The 22,500-nt window shown below is 42.2% G+C and overlaps 1 protein-coding gene across 1 annotated transcript in view; it reads left to right on the plus strand.

The window, feature by feature from the left end:
• Positions 1-22,500, plus strand: part of gypc (glycophorin C (Gerbich blood group)) — a 39,150-nt gene that overhangs the window by 5,025 nt on the left and 11,625 nt on the right. The window contains exon 2 of the mRNA XM_063214249.1: positions 246-511. Coding sequence (XP_063070319.1) covers positions 439-511 — 73 coding nt within the window. The 5' untranslated portion in view covers positions 246-438. The remainder of the gene's footprint in view (positions 1-245; positions 512-22,500) is intronic.

Raw genomic sequence — 22,500 nt, forward strand, 5'->3', positions numbered from 1 at the left:
CAGCAAGACGTTGACACACCCACTCTGCTAGAGGTGACATCAGTATTCAGTCTTTTCACATTCCAGTGTTGATATTTACAAAGTAGAATTGACGTTGAAAATGTCACACTGTCCAAAGAAATCAACACTATCTTTGAGTGGGACCAAATGCTATCTTACATTTTTAAGAGTTAAACTAACACTGCTATTTTTACTGTGTATAATCCTCCTGTCCATTTCCTTCCCTTCTTTCCCCTTTCCCACAGAGAGCTGAAACCTGAGGGGATAGAAAGAGCAAGAGAGAGAGAGAAAGAGAGTGAGTGAGTGAGCGAGAGTGCTCGCCACTACCTCTGGATACTTTCACTCCCTGTCAGCTGTTCCCCTCAATCTCATCCTGCACTGCGCTCTCAGGAAGGAAGCCAGGAAGCTCTGGCACCCGAGCACCAGCGAGGCCCTACTATGGACCCTAACTCAGCAGACGCAGACGCAGGGGACCTCAACGTCACCCATCAAACCCAGATCACAGACGCAGGTGAGCAGAGCAGAGCAGAGCATCAAAACAAAAGCATTTACTTTACTTTACTTTACTTTACTTTATTTGTTCAGGACATTGCACATTAATGAACATATACATACATGTACATATATGTAAACATGCCAGATTGTAGCCCAAGGGCTAATTTCCATCTGGTGTCCAATAGGCAGGCTAGATGTTTACAAGCAATAGACTTTAAGATAAAACAGACTGTTAGTAACAAAAGAAATAAAACCCACTACAGAAGCAAAAGGCATGCATGTAAATAAAAGGAAAAGAGAAAAGAAAAAGGTCCCAAAAAATAGGGCCATGTGTTATGTGAGTGTGTGTGTGCGTGTGTGCGTGTACGCTGTGTAGAGGCTCAGACCATCAGTGTGAACATGTTTGTTGGGCTCGAAGCCCAACAGAAACATATCCATAACTAGAAATGCACTCTGAGAGTGCAGACCTCCGCCAAGGAAGGTGTTTGTTAGAACATTTGACTATGTGACACCGGATTTTTGTTTTAAGTCTTTCTGCCTTCTTCTTGAAACTGGAATGTCAGTCGCCCTGTAACACAATTCAAGTACGCTAGCAATGGTGAAGAATCTTTTTTTAAAGTCCTGGTTCCGGTTTGTGATCCGGATCATCACCAAAATGTAATCACTTGTTTCATGTCCAACAACTCCACAAAGTTTCAACCAAATCCGTTCACAAGTTTTTGAGTTATCCTGGTGACAAACAAATAAACAAACAGACAAACAGACAGACAGACAGACAGACAGACAGACAGACAGACAGACAGACCAATGCGACCGAAAAACATGATCTATTTAGCGGAGGTATTAACTTAATCAAACCCAGATCACAGATGCAGGGGAAAAGGCTAACTGTGGGTGTCGGTTTGCTCTATGAACAAAAACATCAACACAAAAACACAGAAACATTTCCATAATAACTTAACCAAACCCAGATCACAGATGCAGATGAATAAGGCTACGGTAGTTGTGGGTGTCTGTGCGCTCTATGAACAAAAACGTGAAAACAAAACAACTAAGAAATGTTCCCATAATATCGGACCAATCCCATATCACAGCAGACCAGCCCGGTCATACCTCCTGTGACATTGCACAAAAGTTTGTGACAGGTCGAGCTTTCTGTCTCTGCCTGTACACAAAAATGTGGAAACTCAATGCATGGTCATTGGCTAAGCCTAACATGATGTAAGAGAGGGAACTCCAATTGGATTTCAGTTTCATTAATAACAATGCATATGTTAGCGGAATGACTGGTGTAATTTGTTAGCGTCTACTGACATTTGACACAGTAACCTTTGAGACTTCGACTCGCATATCAACTTGACTGCTGGCTACACATATGCTGATATTTTTAAATGCACATCTTTTTTCCATATGTATAAGCACAACATGTGTAAAAAAGGAAAAAGTCCATTGTGAAATGTGCGCTTTAGCCCCCTAATTTTTTTATGCAGAGATTTGAAATGCACTTTCTAAAACTTTTTCTGAAGAGGCCAAAACACCAATGCATTTTCAAAAATATCTATGTAAGCTGCTTCTTAGCATAAAATCCCATGTACTTTACAGTTGAGAAGCAGACTAAGTTGTCGCATCCGTGCGTGTGCTAGGTACTTATAAAATGATTTGGGAACACTTCAGAATAACAGGCCACTAAAAAGCTGTATTAACACAATTAACTAATTATGAACAAAACATTGAACGTGTTTGTAAATTATCAAGAGCCAACCTACATTTTCACAGTGGAGAGTGAATCTGCTCCTGCTGGATTAGTTTGATTTTGTTTGTCTGGCGGACATCTTCTATATCCAGTGGCTTCATCCTTTTACTCTTTGGAGAACAAACTTACCGGACTCCTACAGCTGTGATGTGTTTGTTGTGTTACATAGTATTTCTTTAGCCTGGGAAATCCCATGCTGCTTTGTTTGATCAATCCGATCTGAAGCATGGAGTCTACCCTCAGCGAACGTACCAGACTATGGTCCCTGTCTCACTCCAATCAGCGAGCAGGGAGGTGTGGAAAGGCGATGACTGTAGTTTGTTTGAATAGATACAACTGACACTAATGGCTATGGCTACCTAGCCTATGCCAAATGATACACATTCGTAACCCCAAATAAACAGGCGTCGTCAATCGTAAACCACACAACCCCCTACGGGACTTACGGTTGGCATGTCTCCAGACCTTATCTCACTTCTTGGTCATTTACAAAAAAATTAAATACTTTGTTGAGTTCATTACGTGCACAGTGTTTTTTAAGTGTTTTAGTGACTGTTATTCTTAAGTGTTACCAATGATTTTGTAAAAAAAAGATGTCATCACTAACCACAGAAACGTTCCCGTAATAACTGACCAAACACTGAGCACTGATGCAGCTGTGAGCAGACCACAGGCAGTCTGTGGCTCTCTCAGAATGCCACCTATAAAACCATTTCGAGGGGAATGGAGGGGGGGGGGACAAGGGAAAAATGTCAAAACAAAACACAGGAAAGTTCCCATAATAACACTGACATTCGAGAAACGCAGAGTCATTGTTATTCCATCTCCAAAAAGGTCACGAGGAGATGTATGCTGCTCCCATAGGCTCTTCTCCAGGCACTGAAGGAAAAGATTTTAGATTCTACCTCCGCACTCACTCTTAAAGGTAAAGTATGTAGGACTGTATGCAGAGTAGGCATTAGATCAGTAGGCAACTATGCTGCCCATTCTGAAATTGTATCTTGCCACGAGTATTTGCTAAGCAAAAAACTAATATGCACTGGTCTGACCCAGAGAAGATCTGCCGTTTTATGTATGACATGTGTAATTCTCCCAGTCATAATGAATACCTATAAATTGATGGTGGTGGAAAATTCTGATCAATAAGATAACATTTGCGAATGGGCAGCATAAATGTTGTCAGTAATGACTTTAGAAATGACATAGTCCAACTCTACTTTTAAAGGTGCACCATCATCATGGTAAACAGAGGATGAACGTTCTAAAAAATAAATAAATAAATAAATAAATAAATAAAATTCTGTCCCACATAGAATAAAGTGCGGAATGTTGTTGTTTCAGAACCCATTCGTCTGAAGAATGTTCAATCAAAGAGTCCCACCCTCAAAAGGCTCAGTATTAGTTGTCAACACAGATGCAGCAACAGTGCTCTTTGGAGATCAGTGGCTGTCACTGCTTGTTTGGGCCTGTCCAGACCAGAGGGAATGGCCGTGCCAAAACAACACTGAAGAGGACCATTCTCAGAATGATTCTGTGGGCATGTTTTTTCGCAGAAAAAAATGTCTAAGTTACAAAAAAATACAGCCCAGCGGTGTCACACTGACCATGACTTTGTAATGAGTGCCCTCGTCGAATTAAGCCTGATAAGGTTGGTGGTAACATCCATAACAATTTGGCAATTTGGATCCAGATTAATTGGAAAATCAGAATGCCCCAATGCATACTCGGCACGCACGCACGCACGCACACACACACACACACACACACACACACACACACACACACACACACACACACACACACACACACACACACACACACACACACACACACACACGCACGCACACACAACACACACGGTGCACATAATAAACACACACTTCAATTAAATCAAACAGAGCAAACAGAGGCGCAGCAACAGATGAATATGTTGTGGCGTAATAGCATTATCGACCAACCTCGCAAAATACGAATGATTAGTTTCACTTTAGAAACTGTCACCATTATTAAAATGTGAGAAACGGGAGAGACAAAATAAAACATTCCTCAAGCCCATGCATCACTGTAACTGGATACATCTCAGTATTCGGCCTCCTCCATTTTATTCTGAGATATCCCTCTTGGCTTCCCACTGGCGTTTGATATATAGTGGTAATTCCATTATCCAATTTGTATCAGTGTCAGAGTGAAGAAGTGCTGGTCGTGACATTATTATATTTTCGTGAGCCCATTTACTGTTAGACACAGACAGAGAGACAGACACAGAGAGGCCACATCTCAATATGGCTAGACCACAAAACCTGGAAATGACAATGCAATAAAAGTGGAGCCTTTATTCTGCGTCTGGATGTGCTGTTCACCTCCTAATGACGTTTCTCCAATGAAGTTGTCCATCATAATAGTAACAGAATATGTGTGGACAGATATGTGTGGACAGAATTCTTCATCGACTCAAAGTTCTTTGTGTTTAATGCTTTATTTTTATTTCCAATCGAAGGCAGCTGGCAATTTGGCGTGCATGAAGTTGGTTACACACAAACCAGGCGGAGTTGTCAGCACATAAACATTAGGAGTGTTTGTGGAGAGCAAGCTGTGTTAGTGTGCAAGAGCGTTGGTTCCCTAACTGGGGGCCTGGACCCCCACGGTGGTCATGGAGAGAAGAGTCTGTTTGCATAAAAAATAATATTTGCTTTCACATAATATACCTTTTCCATTATCATTAGTATCAATATTCATTTGTAGGGTTGATAAATGTGCTTTTCCTTTGAATTTCAAATTAACCTGTTAAGACACGGCATTATAAATTGGTGTTACCGAAAAGGCAATGACGAAGTCATAGTGCATTACTGAAGCCCCTGTGTTGTGTGTCATAGTAGTGTAGTACTATGGTAATTAACTTTTCAATTACTATTTCAGCGTTGTTGTCTATTGTCTAATGTGTTGCCAAATTGGGGGAACAGTATGCATTAAGGGGCAACGTCATTTTAAAAAAATGTTTGCCATTAGGGAGATTGGAGTATAGGCTTCATCAAAATATTTGTAGGGGTTCCCATCAGAAAAGAAGTTTGGGAACCACTGTGCCAAAGAGCGTGTCTGAGGGGCGAAGGGGGAAGGGTGGGTGAGAGAGAGATGACTTTGAATTGGGATGATGACAGGAGGCAAACAATGCTCCAGAGCACTTTTGAAAAGAACGAGAGAGAGAGAGAGAGAGAGAGAGAGAGAGAGAGAGAGAGAGAGAGAGAGAGAGAGAGAGAGAGATTGTCTGGTCAGATATGGAGGCCACCAGCTGTGAAAACAACAAAGTGTGACACAGACAAAGCCAAAATCAAAAACTCGCAACGATCTCAGACACAGTCACCTCACACACAAACCTGCACACTGTGTGCTCTCTGTGCTCTTTCCCAAGCACATAAATTACATGTAAACCATGCCAAGTTTATGTCACTAGTTTTTTGTCATAGGAGTTTGCCAGTTTGATGTTAACGATGTGTAACAATTACATCACTGCAGCATTTCATAATAATATTTACTTCTAAAACAGGATTTACTGTATTTTGCATTTGGTTACACCTACCTAGATATATGTGACAAGATGTTGATAAATACATTACTGATGAGAAATAATCAAAATGGATAACAAATGGTGATCAGCGTTAAGTAAAAGCCAGCAAATGAAATGTTGACATTTATAAAGCAATTGTTTAAAAAAAAATGCGTATCCGTATCTGTATCGAGCACCATTATTGTTCTTTCGAAAGCATATACAGGTTTTTTATACTTTTGTGTCATCCAGTTCGTCATACCATATCAATGAAGCCACAGATTGTATGCCACTGTTGACATGTGGGAGCGGAAACTCAACAACAAGCAAATCAACTAAGCAAACATTTGCAGACAAAAACACAAAAACTGGCCCCAACAGATACTATGTGACAGAGGGGGGATAGTGCAGAGCCCTCGTCCTCTTCCCCGTTTCCTGGAGTTGCTTTCCTATTTAACCTTGTCAATTTTTTACATCTGGCTATTACCAGGGGCTGAGGAAGTAGATAAGCTCCTTTTTCACGCAGCGGGAAACAATATCGGAGGAGGAAAACAGAGGGGGTAAAACAACAACAGAACTGGGATGTGGCATAACAATGACAAAAAAAAGCCAAAGCCATTCAGAGAGTGTAGCGACGGCGACAACGGCGGCGGCGGCACGACAACTAGCCTAATAGTCGCTCGTTCAATTTGTATAGCACGAGTGCTGCATTCCCAATTTAGGCAAACACTTCAACCACATGGTGCCCTGTCGGGCGCCAGCCACCCCATACCAACGCCGTTCAGGCACCACACTAGTAGAAAGAGCCGTGCAAACATGACAGAAGATTCCATTACGGGGTTTAAAAAAGCTTGTTTACACTTTAAAGACGGAGAAACATTCGGGGTGTGAGGGGGATTTGGTATTCGGAGGGCGGGGGTTGGCGAGGGGGGCTAGTGGTTGTGTTGGAGCCAGTTACTGCCTGCTGCTTATTTGCATTGCATTTGGTATGCAAAGATAATATTTACCATGCACTTCACTGTCGGTGTTCCCCACTGATGTTGGCAGTAAATGGCGATGGCTTGCTGTGCGGGGTTGATTATATGTCCTGTGTGAAACCTATGGGTGCACTGACTGACATCTCCCCTCCCCATCCGTCAGCCTATTTACATGTCCTCAGAGAATACTGCGTTTTGAAAAAAGCGGAAACGCAAACACTCTCCAGAGCGATGATTCTCCCCCACCACTAACGCACACGCACACACACACACACACACACACACACACAAATGAGGCCAAATGAACAGAAACTGTGAAGCTTTCATGGGCGTAAATAATGTAGCCCTCTTGTGTGAGCCTGTAGATAGCTCCAAAAACTGTGTTAATAATAGAATACCCAACTACTTCAAGGCGTGTTGGTACACACATGCAACAAGGCTGATGACACAACAAACAAGAACTCCTTGCCATAACAGGCCCTGTCTGAGGTAGATATGTCGGTGTCAATCCTGCGCAGTGCGTTTTACAGTGTTTAATTCCCCACCCATGTCGAGAGTCGAATTGAACACTTTTGTAGTGTAGTTGGTCCTGTCAAAAGCTGCCAAACTCACAATGTGGGACCATCATTCTCAGGAAAAGGTCTTTGCTTTGCATTGCAGGGGGAATGAAGTGGTGGGGGCCATGTTGTTTGCAAGATTACTTGTTGCTGAGCCCCAATGTGTAGGTTTGTCTTGGAAAGTGGTGGAGACAAGCTAGGTTTATCTCAAAAGTTGTATTGAAATGTCCCCACTATCTACACCTAAAATTACGCCCATGACTGAGCCATATGCCCATGACATCAGCCGTATCAGTGGAAAAGGTAGCCTTGTAATGTACACTGTTGCACCAGCAGAATGCTTTACTCATTCATTGCAAAACAAATATCACCATAGTTCATCATTACTATAACATGTCTTTATTAATACATTATGACTTTGTTACATGTTGTAGATGTTCATTGCATCAGCCATATCAGTGGGAAAGGTAGCCTATGTGCACTGTTCCACCCAGCGGAAAGTGCTTTACTATTCATTGAAAATATAATCACCATAGTCAGGGCAGTAACCAGACTACTGTAACAGATAACAGATACTGGGGTCAAATACTGTGTGCTGTACTGTGTAATGTACATTTAGAATGTTTCAAACACTTCAGTCAAACTCTTCAGTTTTCATTAATTACTGCCTTGAGGATTAATGGGGGTGGTATATACAGATTGAATTTCTCATTGTTGATCATATATCGATTTTCATCATATATACATTTTACATTACTGAAAAGAATTCCAAGGACATGACCTATGAGTCCTCAATGGTAGTTACGGCCATGACCATAGTGCATCATTATTGTAGCATTGCAGTCTTTATTAATGCATTATGACTTAGTCATTGCCATTGCCATTCTGGTAACAACAAACCTTTTTATATCAGAGGCTGTGTCTTAAGGCAATAAGTTGCAATGATGTTGTAGCAAAATGTGCAGATGTACAGACATAGCTAACAAGGCTTAAAATATACATCTACAGGTGTTTTAGCATGCAGTATAAAATATATACCTTTCCTGCACTACAGCAGTAGCAAATAATTATTCGGTGCGCCTTTCAAAATCTTCCGTGCATTGCATTGTCTTTGACACTAAGAAGTTGCAGGCACGGCTGCTGGCACGATGCCTGTGTGTGTGTGTGTGTGTGTGTGTGTGTGTGTGTGTGTGTGTGTGTGTGTGTGTGTGTGTGTGTGTGTGTGTGTGTGTGTGTGTGTGTGTGTGTGTGTGTGTGTGTGTGTGTGTGTGTGTGTGTGTGTGTGTGTGTGTGTGTGTGTGTGTGTGTGTGTGTGTGTGTGTCGGTGGCAGCACCAAGCAGAGTCTCGAGAAGTCTGCACAACATCCACAACATCCCATTGCAGCCTGACCATGTCTGTGTTTGTGCGTACACTCCTCTTCCTCACACAGTGTTGCAGCATACACCAGAGACAAGAGCAACCAGACACAGAGGTGGTGAGAGAGAGACATAGAGCGAGAGAGAGAGAGAGAGAGAGAGAGAGAGAGAGAGAGAGAGAGAGAGAGAGAGAGAGAGAGAGAGAGAGAGACAGAGAGAGAGAGAGAGAGAGAGAGAGAGAGAGAGAGAGAGAGAGGGAGAGAGAGAGCAACTAGACACAGAGGCTGTGATAGGAAGGGAGGGAGAGAGTTTGGAGAAGGACATTGAGAGAAATCTGAAGTGTCTAGATATATCCGTTCATAAGAGGCCATAAGTAGTTTTCTTTTTCTTTTGGCAGCAATGAGCCATGTATGTGTGTGTGTGCGTGTGTGTGTGTGCGTGTGCATTTGGGGGTGGGGTGGGGTGTGGCGGGCAAGGGAGGAAGGGACATTGCGTTCAATATTTTCTTGGAGTGCAGTACACAGTACACTGCATCTGTACTCCGGGGGGAGCTGGAAAATCTTCTCAGGCAGCCAAGAGGGGGGAAGGAGGGGAAGAAAAAGAGGGGGGGGTGAAATTTGCCAAGAAGAAAGGCTAGAGAGACTGCAACTGGATGTGTGGAGTTTATCTCTGGCAAGCAAGATCCCTCCTCATATCCTCTACAAACACTACAGTTCACTCATACACACGCACACTCTCTCTCTCACACACACACTCAGACTCTCTCTCTCTTTCTCTCTCTCTCTCTCACACACACACACACACACACACACACACACACACACACACACACACACACACACACACACTTATACTCACACACACACTCAAGCCCAGCTGTGGAAGAAAGCGAATGCAAACTCTTGTGGTTCATCTTGTATGCACGAGTGCTATCGAGGCCATAGCCACTCTCTGAATTTGAAATTAGGTAAGGCAACAACGTGTCGTGTTTTCAACGTCGACATAAGTGGTTTATCCACTTGTAACATGGTGCAATATGCCTTGAAATTTGTTATAACCTCACTAAATAACGTTGTAAATATGTTGCTGCTTATGACTGACAATTACACTAAAACATTAGGACGACTGGTCGAAGACAAAACAACAACCTTGCCCTTGCTTTAAAAAGTAACCAATTTCCACACTCATCCACCTCAAATAGAACATATTCACGGTTATGCACACTTGTCGTTTGTCTTGTCATGTCATGGGTGTATGAGTGAGTGACTGAGTGTTGGTTGCATAAAGAGGAGCCTGTCTGTTGCTAAGGGTAACAGGGCGAGCGGAGCACGGGGCTGTGTACCATCTGCCCCCAATCAGGTCCAGTCATCTGATGCAGTCATAAGAATTCATGCCCATTAGCCAAGAAGAGTCATCCACTGTTCACAACCCCTGGCCTTATCACGACCCCCTACCCCTACCCCCTACCCCTCGTCCTCTATGACTTCCATTCCTCTCTCTCGCTTCCTTACTTGCTTGCTTACGCTCTCTCTCTCTCTCTCTCTCTCTCTCTCTCTCTCTCTCTCTCTCTCTCTCGCTCTCTCTCTCTCTCCCATTCCTTCTCATCTTCCTCCTCCCACTATATCCCTGTATCCCCTCCACCCCAGACTCTTATGGGGCTAGCTGGGGACTGCAGAGGGAACGGCTTGTAGTCTCTCTCTCTCTCTCTCTCTCTCTCTCTCTCTCTCTCTCTCTCTCTCTCTCTCTCTCTCTCAGTCCTGCTCTTTTTCTTCCATTTCTTCTCCTCCTCTTTCCACCCTGTCTCTGTCTATTTACCCAGCCCCTCCACCCCAGACTTCTTTCGTGGGGCTAGTTGGGGATCGCAGAGGGAAAGGGCAGGCCAGTGGAAGCCCTGAGGGAGCCGTTCCATCCGGAGAAGACAAGACAAGAGACGAGTGGTTGTGTGGTGTGTTGTGGGGGACGGGGGATTGGAATTGGGGGGCTGGTGTCTGTTGTGGGAGGTGTTGCTCAGATGTTGTGCTTGGGCCAGGCCATGTGTTTTGCTGAGATACGAACAGAGTGTATTCCCCGGCCGTATTGGCGCTCCGTATTCCATGCAGGCCCAGAGGAGACCCGCAAGGCAAAAGGGGCTGTGTGGGAGGACCTCTGAAGGAGGAGGGGAAAAAAGAAGACACTGAGTACAGTTCAGTGTCCAGTGAAGAAGAAGAAAGGAGAAAGGAGGAGGAGGAGAGTGAGAAGGAGGATGGAGAGAATGTGTCTGTAGGATAGAGAGAAAGAAAGAAAGAAAGAAAGAAAGAAAGAAAGAAAGAAAGAAAGAAAGAAAGAAAGAAAGAAAGAAAGAAAGAAAGAAAGACTGTGTGTGTGTGTGTGTGTGTGTGCGCGCGCACATGTAGTGTGTGTGTGTGCGTGCGTGCATGTGTGCGTGCGTGTGTGCGTGCGTGTGTATGTGCGTGTACATGTAGTGTGTGACTGCACTGTAAAAATAGATCTATAGGATTTACTCAATTTAATTGGTGTAAGGATTTCCACAGTCCTAGATAGAGTATTACGTACCCCTATATATTCAGTTAAGATTAACCAATTCCAGAAGTTCTGTTATACTGACCACATCAAAGTAAAAAATACTGGTAAAAATGGGGTAACATTTACTCATTTCAGGTAGCTTTTTATCACCACTTGTTACTGTTAAAAATTGGTTAAAATTTACTCATCTCATGTAGCTTTTTATTAACACCTATTACTGATAAAAATGGGTTAACGTTTACTCATTTCAGGTAGCTTTTTATTACCACTTGTTACTGTTAAAAATTGGTTAAAATTTACTCATTTCATGTAGCTTTTTATTAACACCTATTACTGATAAAAATGGGTTAACATTTACTCATTTCATGGAGCCTTTTAGTATTACTGCTTATTTATCAACTGTTAATTATTCTGATTACTTTATTGCTGTGTTATTCTTATTCCTATTAACCAGAGGTGAAAAGAGTACTAAAATATTTTACTCTGAGTAAAATATTTTAGTACTCTTTTCACCTCTGGTTAATAGGAATAAGAAAAACACAACAATAAAGTAATCAGAATAATTACTCTGTTGAAATTGTACTCAATCACAAGTAAATGTAACATTGAAAGAATCTACTTAGGTAAAAATAAAAAGTATATCATTTAAAATTAATATAAATTTTGAGAAAAACTAAAAAGTTACTTTTTAACAATCAGTGTTTTCTGCCTCTACTGTGTTGTGCAAACGTCCACCAGGGAAATTACAATTACAACAAACCTGTGCATATCAACCAAGATGTTTTATTTAAAGGGATATCGCCAACAGGAAAATGTGAAAAATGAGCAGATACACAATGTTTCAGTTTATCTCACAAAAAGTAAACAAACATAAACAACAGGACCATTTAATTCACGAGTTTGCCCTGGAGTATGGTAACCATAGTCAATAGGCATAATTCGATGTTAGCTGGCCTCTGTCCAGGGACCCTGCGGAGATCATGCGGCACGAGATCCGCTTCCACTCCATAAGTGTAGGGGACATGTAGCTGGGTGATCCAGTGAGATGAGGGAGTAGGGGGAGGTGCTGGGACAATTAGGATAGCCTTTGCGCATGACAGGGGGAGGAGGGAAGGAGGGATTTAAATTCACGCTAAGGCGGAAGCTAGACATGGCAACTGTCAATAACTCTCAGACTTCCTCCAGAACTAGGTTTATATAAACAATATGTAGAATTTGTAGCAGTTTTTGACAGAAACAGTCAAATTTTGTTCCGTTTTCACTTTGTTACTGATAAAGGCACATCAGTGTATACTGTTCTACCATTAAACTGCACACATAAAAAGGATACCAGTTTCTTTTAAAAAAGGATATCAGTTCCAGTCTATTTGGTGTCCAGGACAACAGTTTCAAACAAACGGGCTGCTCTACTTTTCAAAGACTAAATCCAAGAATACTCAGAATTCGGTTTACTCTTTGAGGAAGACATACAGCAGTGAAACATCAGAGTCCAACCATACTGATAACATTGCAAAGATCTCCTACTTGTTACAAAATCACTTGTTTAGTTGTAAATAGTTGGGATACGGGACAATTAACCGGTCAGGCCACTCAGAGAAACCATTAGCAATTACAGCATACTGTATACTGGAGAGGCCAGTAGAGCTGCAAACTGGCTCACAGAGACCGGAGGTGCTGTGGACGTTGAAGGCACGGTGGATGGTGGCAGGAATGACCCAGGTGCTGCAGGCACAGTGATGGCTGGCAGCATGGTGAGGACTGGCACGGATGACCCAGGCGCTGCAGGCACGGTGATGGCTGGCGGCACGGATGACCCAAAAGGTGGATGGTGGCAGGGACAACCCAGAGCATGGACGTATAGCTGCTGCAACGAGTGGAGGGACTTCAGGGATGGGCACAGTGAAGTCCTCAACCTTTTCATGATTGTCCTCCACTGTGATGACCCTTTAACAATAACACATACTGATTACTACATATGCGAGTGAAATACAGTATGCCAAAAAGAGTAAAAAGATAATGGACAGAAAAACAACGTACAGTGCCTGTATTTATATGCCCAGTATCTCCTCTCGTTCCTCTTCAGGACCATCATCTCAGGTGTGACCACAGAACACTGTCGCCTTCTTTCATCAGGCTGCCCTTCTCCTGCTCCTGGGTCTTCTCAATGTTGTCAGTTGTCACGCACCACAACACAACCCTGTGACAAGATACACTATTAAGAATACTCATTGGTTAAACTTTTTTTCTTTAAAGGTACATTCTATGGTCTGTTTTGGTCATCTGTCTAGAGCTGAAAAAGTAAAGGGGTTGAGTTATTAGTAACAGTTGTGACCAATCCACAGTGTATTTGCCCTCTACACAGCTCTTGACAGCTTCACATAGAAGTTAAGTCATCAGACTGCTCACGCATTGTTGACTCAAACACACACAGAGACAGTGCAGATCCTAAAGAGAGAAGACCTGCCGTCCTTTTTTTAAATAGAGACCCTAAAAAGAACACTTGTTACGCTATTCTACGGGAATAGGCTGTTTCAGAACATAGGAGTTTGTTTAAAGAAATGTAAGAACGACCGGACTGAGGCCACCATAAGGAATGAGCAGAGCCCACTTCATATCTGAAGTTAACGTGACCATCCATTTGCTTATTTCAGAAATAACACCTGGCTAGTTTCTTTAGAAATGTGCATAAATGGTCCATTGTGCTCCAACAATGAGAGCGCAGCTTGATTATGTCACATCTGTATGCAAACAGTAAAGGGATCTATTGACCTCAAAGGTGCACTGTGAAATGTATTTGGCAGTCTCGTTCCATAATTCATGCGGCCCAGTCATAAATCTTTTTCACTGATTCTTACCACCACCATCAAATTCAAAATATTCTCTATGACTGCGCAAATTGCAATATAAGTTATAATAGTACTAACTGTAAATATGACTTTATTATTTAGTTGCAAAATCTACTCTGCCACCATCCTACGCAGTGCACAGTGCAACAAGGACAGCAAGCCTGAGTGAGTGAAAATGGCTATTCATAAACAAATAACATGACAGTGTTATTGCCTTTAAGTCTGTTTATTTTTCTTCAGTCGGTGACTTACCCTGTTCCAGAATGACTTCAGGACAACCATGCATATAAAAGATGCAACACCACTGCCTGAAACACATATTAAAAGCACATAACAATTAAGTTACAAGTCATTCTTGGTCATTAATATGACTTGCCACACACCACATAGGCTGTAGCTTACATGAGAGGTAAGCAGTTACCGCCTTTTCTCAACTCCTGCAGTAGGCAGAAGCAGAACACCTTCATTATGCACAAAACATTGTGAATAATTTGACATGGATAAAGTTTAAGAAGTTGTACTTTTACACTCGATTATTATGTAAACATTTCTACTCCTTGCAATTGCTATCCGTTTTGAAGCATTTGTTTCACTTTTTATACTAGTTGTGAAAATATAGGCTACCGGTCTCTTTTCGTTGGACTGCCCTTCCTAATGTCAAACGTCATCACTTCGGTACAACTGAAGTGTGTGCGAACTGCGGAGACCAGCGAGAGAGAGAGAGAGAGAGAGAGAGAGAGAGAGACTGTGCTTATGGAACCTGCGCGTGTCTGTTCATAGCGAGTCCTTCGACTATGAAGCAACTATCAAACTATCGTTGTCAAAACTAACCCTGAGATTGAGTTTGCAACGTCCAACAAAAAATAACTGACTTCATGTTAGGTGATGTTATGACCGTGGATGATCACATTGGGAGGTCCCTCGCCAAAAACCTCCTCTCACTACTCAGAGTAACATAAGGGCGTGTTGGTCTACATAGGACTACTTACTATGATACATTTACAACAAACTAATCAATGTCTCCTCGCAATGTTAACGGATGGATCCTTTGTTAGCGTTTATGCTCAGCAGGATTTAGCATGTCTAGGGTAGCGTTGTTTAAAAAGTTATTTGATGATCGATTCCTCTCGCTCCCCCTCTCCCTCCCAGTAACACAGGCAGGCACCCGGCATGCACACACCGTCTGTCTCGCTCCCCATCTTCAAACTGTCATTCAAACTAAGAATGTCTACGATTATGATTAATAATACAAAAAAGTATTTAGTTGACTCGGCACGGAGGCATCCCAGAATGATGACTGTTTACGCACACTGCTTTGACAGTTGATATGAAGCATTTCGTCGCGCATTTCATTGATTTGTAAACTTGGTGACCATATGATTTACACATTTTTAAAACAACATTCAAAGAGGACGATTCGCGACGGCCATGGAACAGCCGTTCCATGTTGAATGGATTTATTGTGGAGAATGAAATAGTGAAGTAATGTGCCGTTCGTAGTCTGTCTACGAGCACAGTCCTTTAGGTGCATGTAACTTGTAAGATTATCACACTACAGCCTTGTGTGAAAGCAAAAAGGAGGCTATCTTGTAGAATTTTCTCCTCCGTGCTATATTTGTAGAACGACACACGAGGTCAGGTCCCCACCAGCAGCCAGTCCCAGTCTGCGCGCCAAAACTAGCCAACAAAGCAACATTTGAGAATGGGAAAAAAAAACTTGGCTGCAGTGGGTTTCATTCTAGGCCTACAACATTTTGAAATTGGTAGTGCTATCCGTTCATCTTTAACACAGGGCATACTTGTTGCCTTCTCCAAACGAAGTTTGAACGGCAGCTTACATGGTCCATTGACCTGTCTGTCTGCCCAGTGCGTTGGTAGCAGCTGCCTGAGTCACAGTCAGACATTACGAGCCAACTACAACTCTAGCGTGATTTAGTTTCCTTTTGATCATTGTTCATGTTTTGTATCCCATGTTTAATGCGCGACTGGCCAGCTTACCTTCTGAATTTGTCCCGTCCATTGGAAGTTAACTTCATCCGCTGCGAGGCTCGCCACAGTCGCCGGTTGATTCTTCTTCCAATGAAGTCCCAGAAAGTCATGCGCATTGCGGGCCTTAACCAATTTCAATAGGTAGTTTTGACAGAGACGGTTTGGATCATACTAGCCAATAGTATTAGTTACAGTATTGGAATGTAAATTGGGTAAAGTTTAGTCATTTATAGGTAGTTTCGACACTAGCCATTAGTATTAGTTATAGCGTATGAATGCAAATTAGGTATAGTTTAGTCATTTCTCACCAGTACTAAGTCCTACTCCTTATTTATAGGTAGAGTGAGTATATTATACCCCTTGCATCAGAGTAACCTCAGCAACCTAATTTGTTGGGTTAAAAAATATCAATTTTTTGTCAGTGAAATGTACTGCCCCTCAAAATCCTTTTTATCAGTGTGTATCCAATTGGCTAATTTGCGTATTTCAACCATCTTCATCATTGAACAATTGTCTATTGATTGTTCAACATTTTGCATTGACTAAGAGGGTCGTTCAAGGCCACATACAGGATCTCTAGACAGACTGAATACCTGCTTTGTGGAAGTGAAAGACAGCTGTGAAAGACAGTAATTACTGTACCGTGAATACTCAGCATTCAACATGTCTTGTCTTTTTTTCTCATCCAAGTGATCATAACCTTGAGATCTGCAAATCCAATTAATGCTTTCACGATGTTCAGACAACTTTATATTAATGTTGAACTCAAGGGAGGTGTACTGTATTTGCCGTCACGCGTACACACTGTTCAGACACCTTCACATTAATGTCCCACCATAGGGAGGGTACAGGGACCGTGTTATAACAGTATTAAGTGTGGTACACTGACTGTCTATGGAGTGCTAAATGGAGTTGCTGAAGACTGGTATTTATATTTTATTTCATATCTAAGCAATACATTTTATAATAAGTTACTTTGATGCTGAAGATGAGCTACTGGACAATAATTGTTCCTAAAACAAGGATTTCACAGTACGGTTTGTGTCATGTTATTGTACTAATGAGGTTAGAGTTTAATAAAATTTAAAAATAATAATTAAAATATATATAATTTAAAAATAAAACAATAAACTCCCAATCCACTCATTAAGACAAAACTTTGATTTTTTTTTTTTTTTAATAGCAGTCGTTCTGCTCGTGTGTATGTTCGTGTGTATACTATAGTGTATCATTTATTCTGGTGTATAGTACTGTCCTTCAAATGACATAGAATACAGTCAGAGAGCAAAATGCAATTACACACGGAAACTTGCAGGGGTTGGAACTACATACATTAATTTCCATGCACACCCCCACAGCTCCAGTTTCATACTAAAAATAGTTGGGAAACAGGTGAAATGGCCCGGACAGATTTCGTTTGACACAGGTGATATCCCATTTCTATTAATGGTGCGCTTTTCCGGTGGGGACGACTCAGCGGTCCAGCTATATACCTGGATAGCACACATTTGAATAAAGCCATTCACAGTTCCTCGACCGACCTTCACATAACATTCGCATGTGATTTCAAGCCCATGAACTGCTTTGATGGTAATGAAAAGGCTGGGTCAGTTGAGAGGAGTTTCACATGAAGACACAACATACGCCCACACGCTTGCATTTTCTTCATGTTTGTTTTTACCCTTTTTCCCTCAGAAATGTTGGCACGCGGCAATATTTCTTCTGACACGTAACCTTCCAAGAGCAAATATTTTTTTCCCGCTATCTTTTTCCCCCAGAAGATGATTAATGATACAGCAGCTCTATTTTTTTTAAGATCGGTGATGGAAGGTGAATTAAGCCACCCTTACGGAGGAGGGGTCAGTGTGGGTTTGCTAATAGTAATTTTTAGCAAATGTGCCAAGGGCGACATGCATAAAATTGATTGAGTGCAGCTTGCAAGGTGTTAAAAAAAATAAAAGGTGGGTCGAAGTTTACGGAAATACGTGGGGCGCTTGCTAGCAGACACAGCTGGACTTGCACTTAGATTTTTTTTTTCAGGAGTATGTTTATCTTTTATAGACGCCATCAACTCGTATTTATCTCCACTCTTAAAAAGTCTGCATATATAGACAAGCCAAACATAGACAGCTGCTTGCTGTAAAAACTGCTCTCGCCACCTCTCAAGTCAAGTCATTCATCTTTAGAAAAAAAAAGCCCAGTTGGCCCAAGCAAGCAGAGCAGGTGTAGAGTGTCACAGTCCCATCATCTAGACTGTTAAATTACTTCTGCGTCTCCAATGGCAGTCAGACCCGCACTGCTGTCTTGGCAGACGTGCGAGGGGCACGGTGATGGGTCTTACACAAATGCCGTTTCACATCTATTTAGCTACTTTCCCCAGTCCAGATAGGATGGAAATTGCCTGGAGAGGCTTTGAATTGGCTTTCTGAACTCCAGATAGGAAAATGCATTAGGTGCAGTGTGGGGCGGCAGCAACAGGCCCCAAAGACTCAGACACTCTCTCTCTCTCTCTCTCTCTCTCTCTCTCTCTCTCTCTCTCTCTCTCTCTCTCTCTCTCTCGCTCGCTCGCTCGCTCGCTCTCTGTCTGTCTGTCTGTCTGTCTGTCTGTCTGTCTCTCTCTCTCTCTCTCTCTCTCTCTCTGTGCGTGTGTGTGCACGTGTCTGAAAACACTTCCACAAAAGTCCACAGGCCTTTCTCACTATATTTCAAGGTAATCCTTCCTGCCATTATTTTTCCACATAAAATCAAGCAATGTCCTTGAGCTTACACTTAAATTCAGTGTTTTTTTTTTCATTTTTCATAATGACCAGTGATTGTTGAAGATTGCCCATATACTGACAATCAGGAAAACATGAAAACATGCATTTGTAATCAGTTGCAGATGTAATGATGATGGCTACTTAGAGTGTACGTGGCTTGTGTACAGCATTTAAACAAACCTAAAAGTCAAAGAGAGGTCAACTCTTGCGCTATGTTTAAAGAGCACCACAACAGCACAAAACGTTGACTGACTTGGTCTGCACTCAAAGTCAAAAGGGTTGAATCAGGAGGATGCTTGTTTTGAGGCCTCAAACGTCTTATTTTTTACAGACACCCCTCCATTATGTTCCATTCCCACACAGAGCGAGGCAAAAAGCCTGCAGATGGCTTATGGCTCTCCATGACTCTCTTTCTCCTCTCTTTCAGCAAACTAGCTGTGCTATTATTCTGCTGTGCTGGGCACCTTGTGTTCTGTGAACTATTGGTGGTTGTTGGGTTGGGTTGCTTTTGTAGCCTATGCTTTATTTTTGCACCCTCCTGTTCCAGCACTTTTGCCAAACTCCAGAGCACAGGAGACATTTTGTTCCCATTAGGTAGGTCAGTCAGTTGGTTTTAAAACACCAATGTGACAACATGTCTACTACTATAATTGGGCTGATACAGCAAGGATATTTCTCACTGGGTCTGCCTAAGAGTTTTATTAGACTGATTTGACAAAACAGTGAGAGTGTGACAGGAAATGAGAGGGAGAGAGAGAGAATGTTGGAAGGACCAGGAAATGACCTCGGGTCATATTCAAAGCTGGACTTTGCAGCAAGAGCGATAGGAGTGATAGTAGAGACGTACTATGTCCCTTAAAGGCAGAATGCAAGCATTCCAACATTCCCATTGGCTGTGGCGGCTGTCGCCAAACTGCATCATAGCTAATTTGCATAATATTTAACTGGAGTTCAATTACAAACTGTCGTTCTAGTCGCGCAAATCGCCTGTAGTCGTCCAAATCGCTTTTGTCTCTTCTGTCTCCCGCGACTCAATACAAAATCACTTCCATGGCTGGAATCGCTCATGTCGCGCTTTGTCTATTCGTGACTTTAGTGTCACCCCAAAGTGATTCTATGGATGTTATACTGTACAAGGACACCAACTCTGACTTAAATATCAACTTTGGATCGCAAGGAAATCATTTTTATGTCCAAACCGTTTCTTGTTACACAAAACCTATGAAAGTACTCATCCTTTCTATCTACACCAAAAAAGTGAAATTAAAAGTAACATTTTCTTTTCTCTAAAAATCAAAGGTAGAAACACAGTTACCAAGACTAAGATGATACAAAATATGTGACAGAAAAGAGAAATATGAACGATGAAAAGAGGCTTTCTCTTTGCTAAAAGCTTTTTGAACTTCTCTCTCTTCTTTTTAAATCATTTATTTTTTACAAAAGCGCAAACTCAAAAGTTTGAAATGCTTTGCCTTTACACCGCTCAGCTAAAAGACCCAAGGGTGTCTCTGTGATACCCAACCTTATCTGCACCATGGAACTGTTACCCTTGAAGGTTTATTCCTCAATTTGATATTTCTTTCCCTGCAGCACATATAATCTGATTTCTAGGTCACTGAATAACTATATCAGTGTCCAAGTGACCTTGGGGTCATTTGCAATTTCCCCATTCGTTACTTTTTTTTCCTCCCTGAGATTCTTAATCCATTTCCTCCGTCTTACCTGCCGTGAAAGATTAGATGTCCTGTTCCCTGTGATTGTAGACTGACCTTGACAAGGGCGAGTGCCATACAATGACAAAATCTTCATAATCATAATTGTAGTGCAATAGTTATGAATGTCCGACCGTGGTAAAAAAAGACCATGGGAATTAGGATAACAATAAATCAATATAGAGATCATTTGCAAGGATAATACAAACAGATGTGTGAGGGGAGGGGGTAAGAGAGGGAGAGAGAGGGAGGGAGATAGCAGAAAAGAAGAGGGAGTAAGAGAGCGAGGTAGAAAGAGAAAGGGAGGAAAAGAACAGAACAGAAGAGACAACAGAGTAAGAGAGACAGATTGCATGTGGATCTCTTGCACCTCAAGAGATAGAATCCTGCTTTGCAAGACATTTTTTGTACATTACCTGTGATGAAATGTCTCCCACAAACGCGATGATAGGTATGTCTACTTGGTTCCCCAATCGTTTTTGGTTGAAGTAGAAACTCCACCGCCAGCCATATTTCACCTTCTTTGAAGTTCACCCGCGTTTGCCTCACCTACGACCTCTACAGGTTTCGCTGTTGAACATAATTTTTTTTCCAGAAGAAGTCCACATTGGCTTTGAATATGGCTGTACAGTCCAAACGCAACACATTTGTGTCATGGATGTGTCGAAATACTTTAAAATATACACTCGAAAACTTTGAGAAGCCCCGAAGGTCGTCAGCTTTGTACTGTGAGCCGTACGCTTTCTACCACCCAGAAGTGTTCTGCGCCCATTGTTTACAAACATTCTGAAATCAGGTATAGCTTTACACATGAAAACACACCTAAAAGGAACTTTGGGTAATTTGGGTTGCGTACATTCCAAAGATAAACTTAATCAAGGTGCATTATCACTCAGTGCAACACATTTTAGACATGTCTTTCTTTAGTCTCACTCACGCTCTTCTACCTTCACTGCTTCATTTTATCTTTTACATTCAGTTGCGTTTCATTGCAAATTTCCAACGTGCAGAGGAAGTTTCTCAACTGTTCTTGTGTATACGACTGGCTGTTCTGCAGAATTGCTGACCACTTCAACGCCACATTTTTCGCGCACGCACACACACACGCACACACACACACACAGAAGGAAATCAAACTCACTGCATGTAAGTTGGAATTCAGTCTGGTCAGAGACAGAATGTTGTAACATCAAGATAGTCTGGGAGTAACGCGTGCACTTACATACACATGTGCATGCACGAGCGCGCGCGCACACACACACACACACACACACACACACACGCACACACACACGCACCATCTGAAGGATAGCCTCCGAGTCTCACATATTCCTCAAGCCTTATTTTCTGATCGCAGCTAGCTACAGCAGGAGGAGAGACGCCCGAGTGAAATACTGCCTTCACGTCTGTGTTCCCTCATGTTTGATAGGACACGGCCTGATAGCATGAAGAGTTTGAGGAGAAAATAAAAAGAGGGGATAGCCTTGGCCATATAACACAAGGCGGCCTGTAACTGCGGGCTATACGGCGGGCTAAACCTCAGGCAATCTAGGCTGTAGCTCTCTTGATTTATTTCAGCCCTTTACACAGTTTCGCACTCAAGGCTGGAGCCCGAGACCACCACACAGAATGAAACCTATCCTGACAGGGGCCCTAAATAACATGGACTGGCGACTCTCTCGTTTAATTTTTTTTCTTTCTCGCTTTCTTTTCCGTAGGGCCGTATAGTAGCCTAGCCACCTTCAGCCCACCACTAAATGAGAAACACCACAAATAATGACCTGTCTTGACAGGCTAACGGCGCTGTTTACCACTCTGACAAATTTGAAGCACCACGTGTGTGAATTTATTATCCTATGGTGAAATAAATACATTTTCTCTGAGCTCAAAACGTTGCTTTGATAAAATTGATATTATGCGAAAGGAGATGAGATGAGAATTCATCTCAATTCGTATAATTGAGGAGGTGCCGAAGTCGGGAGAGAAGATATC

This window comes from Engraulis encrasicolus, chromosome 13 (assembly GCF_034702125.1).
Source record: "Engraulis encrasicolus isolate BLACKSEA-1 chromosome 13, IST_EnEncr_1.0, whole genome shotgun sequence".
NCBI classification, from domain to species: Eukaryota; Metazoa; Chordata; class Actinopteri; order Clupeiformes; family Engraulidae; genus Engraulis; species Engraulis encrasicolus.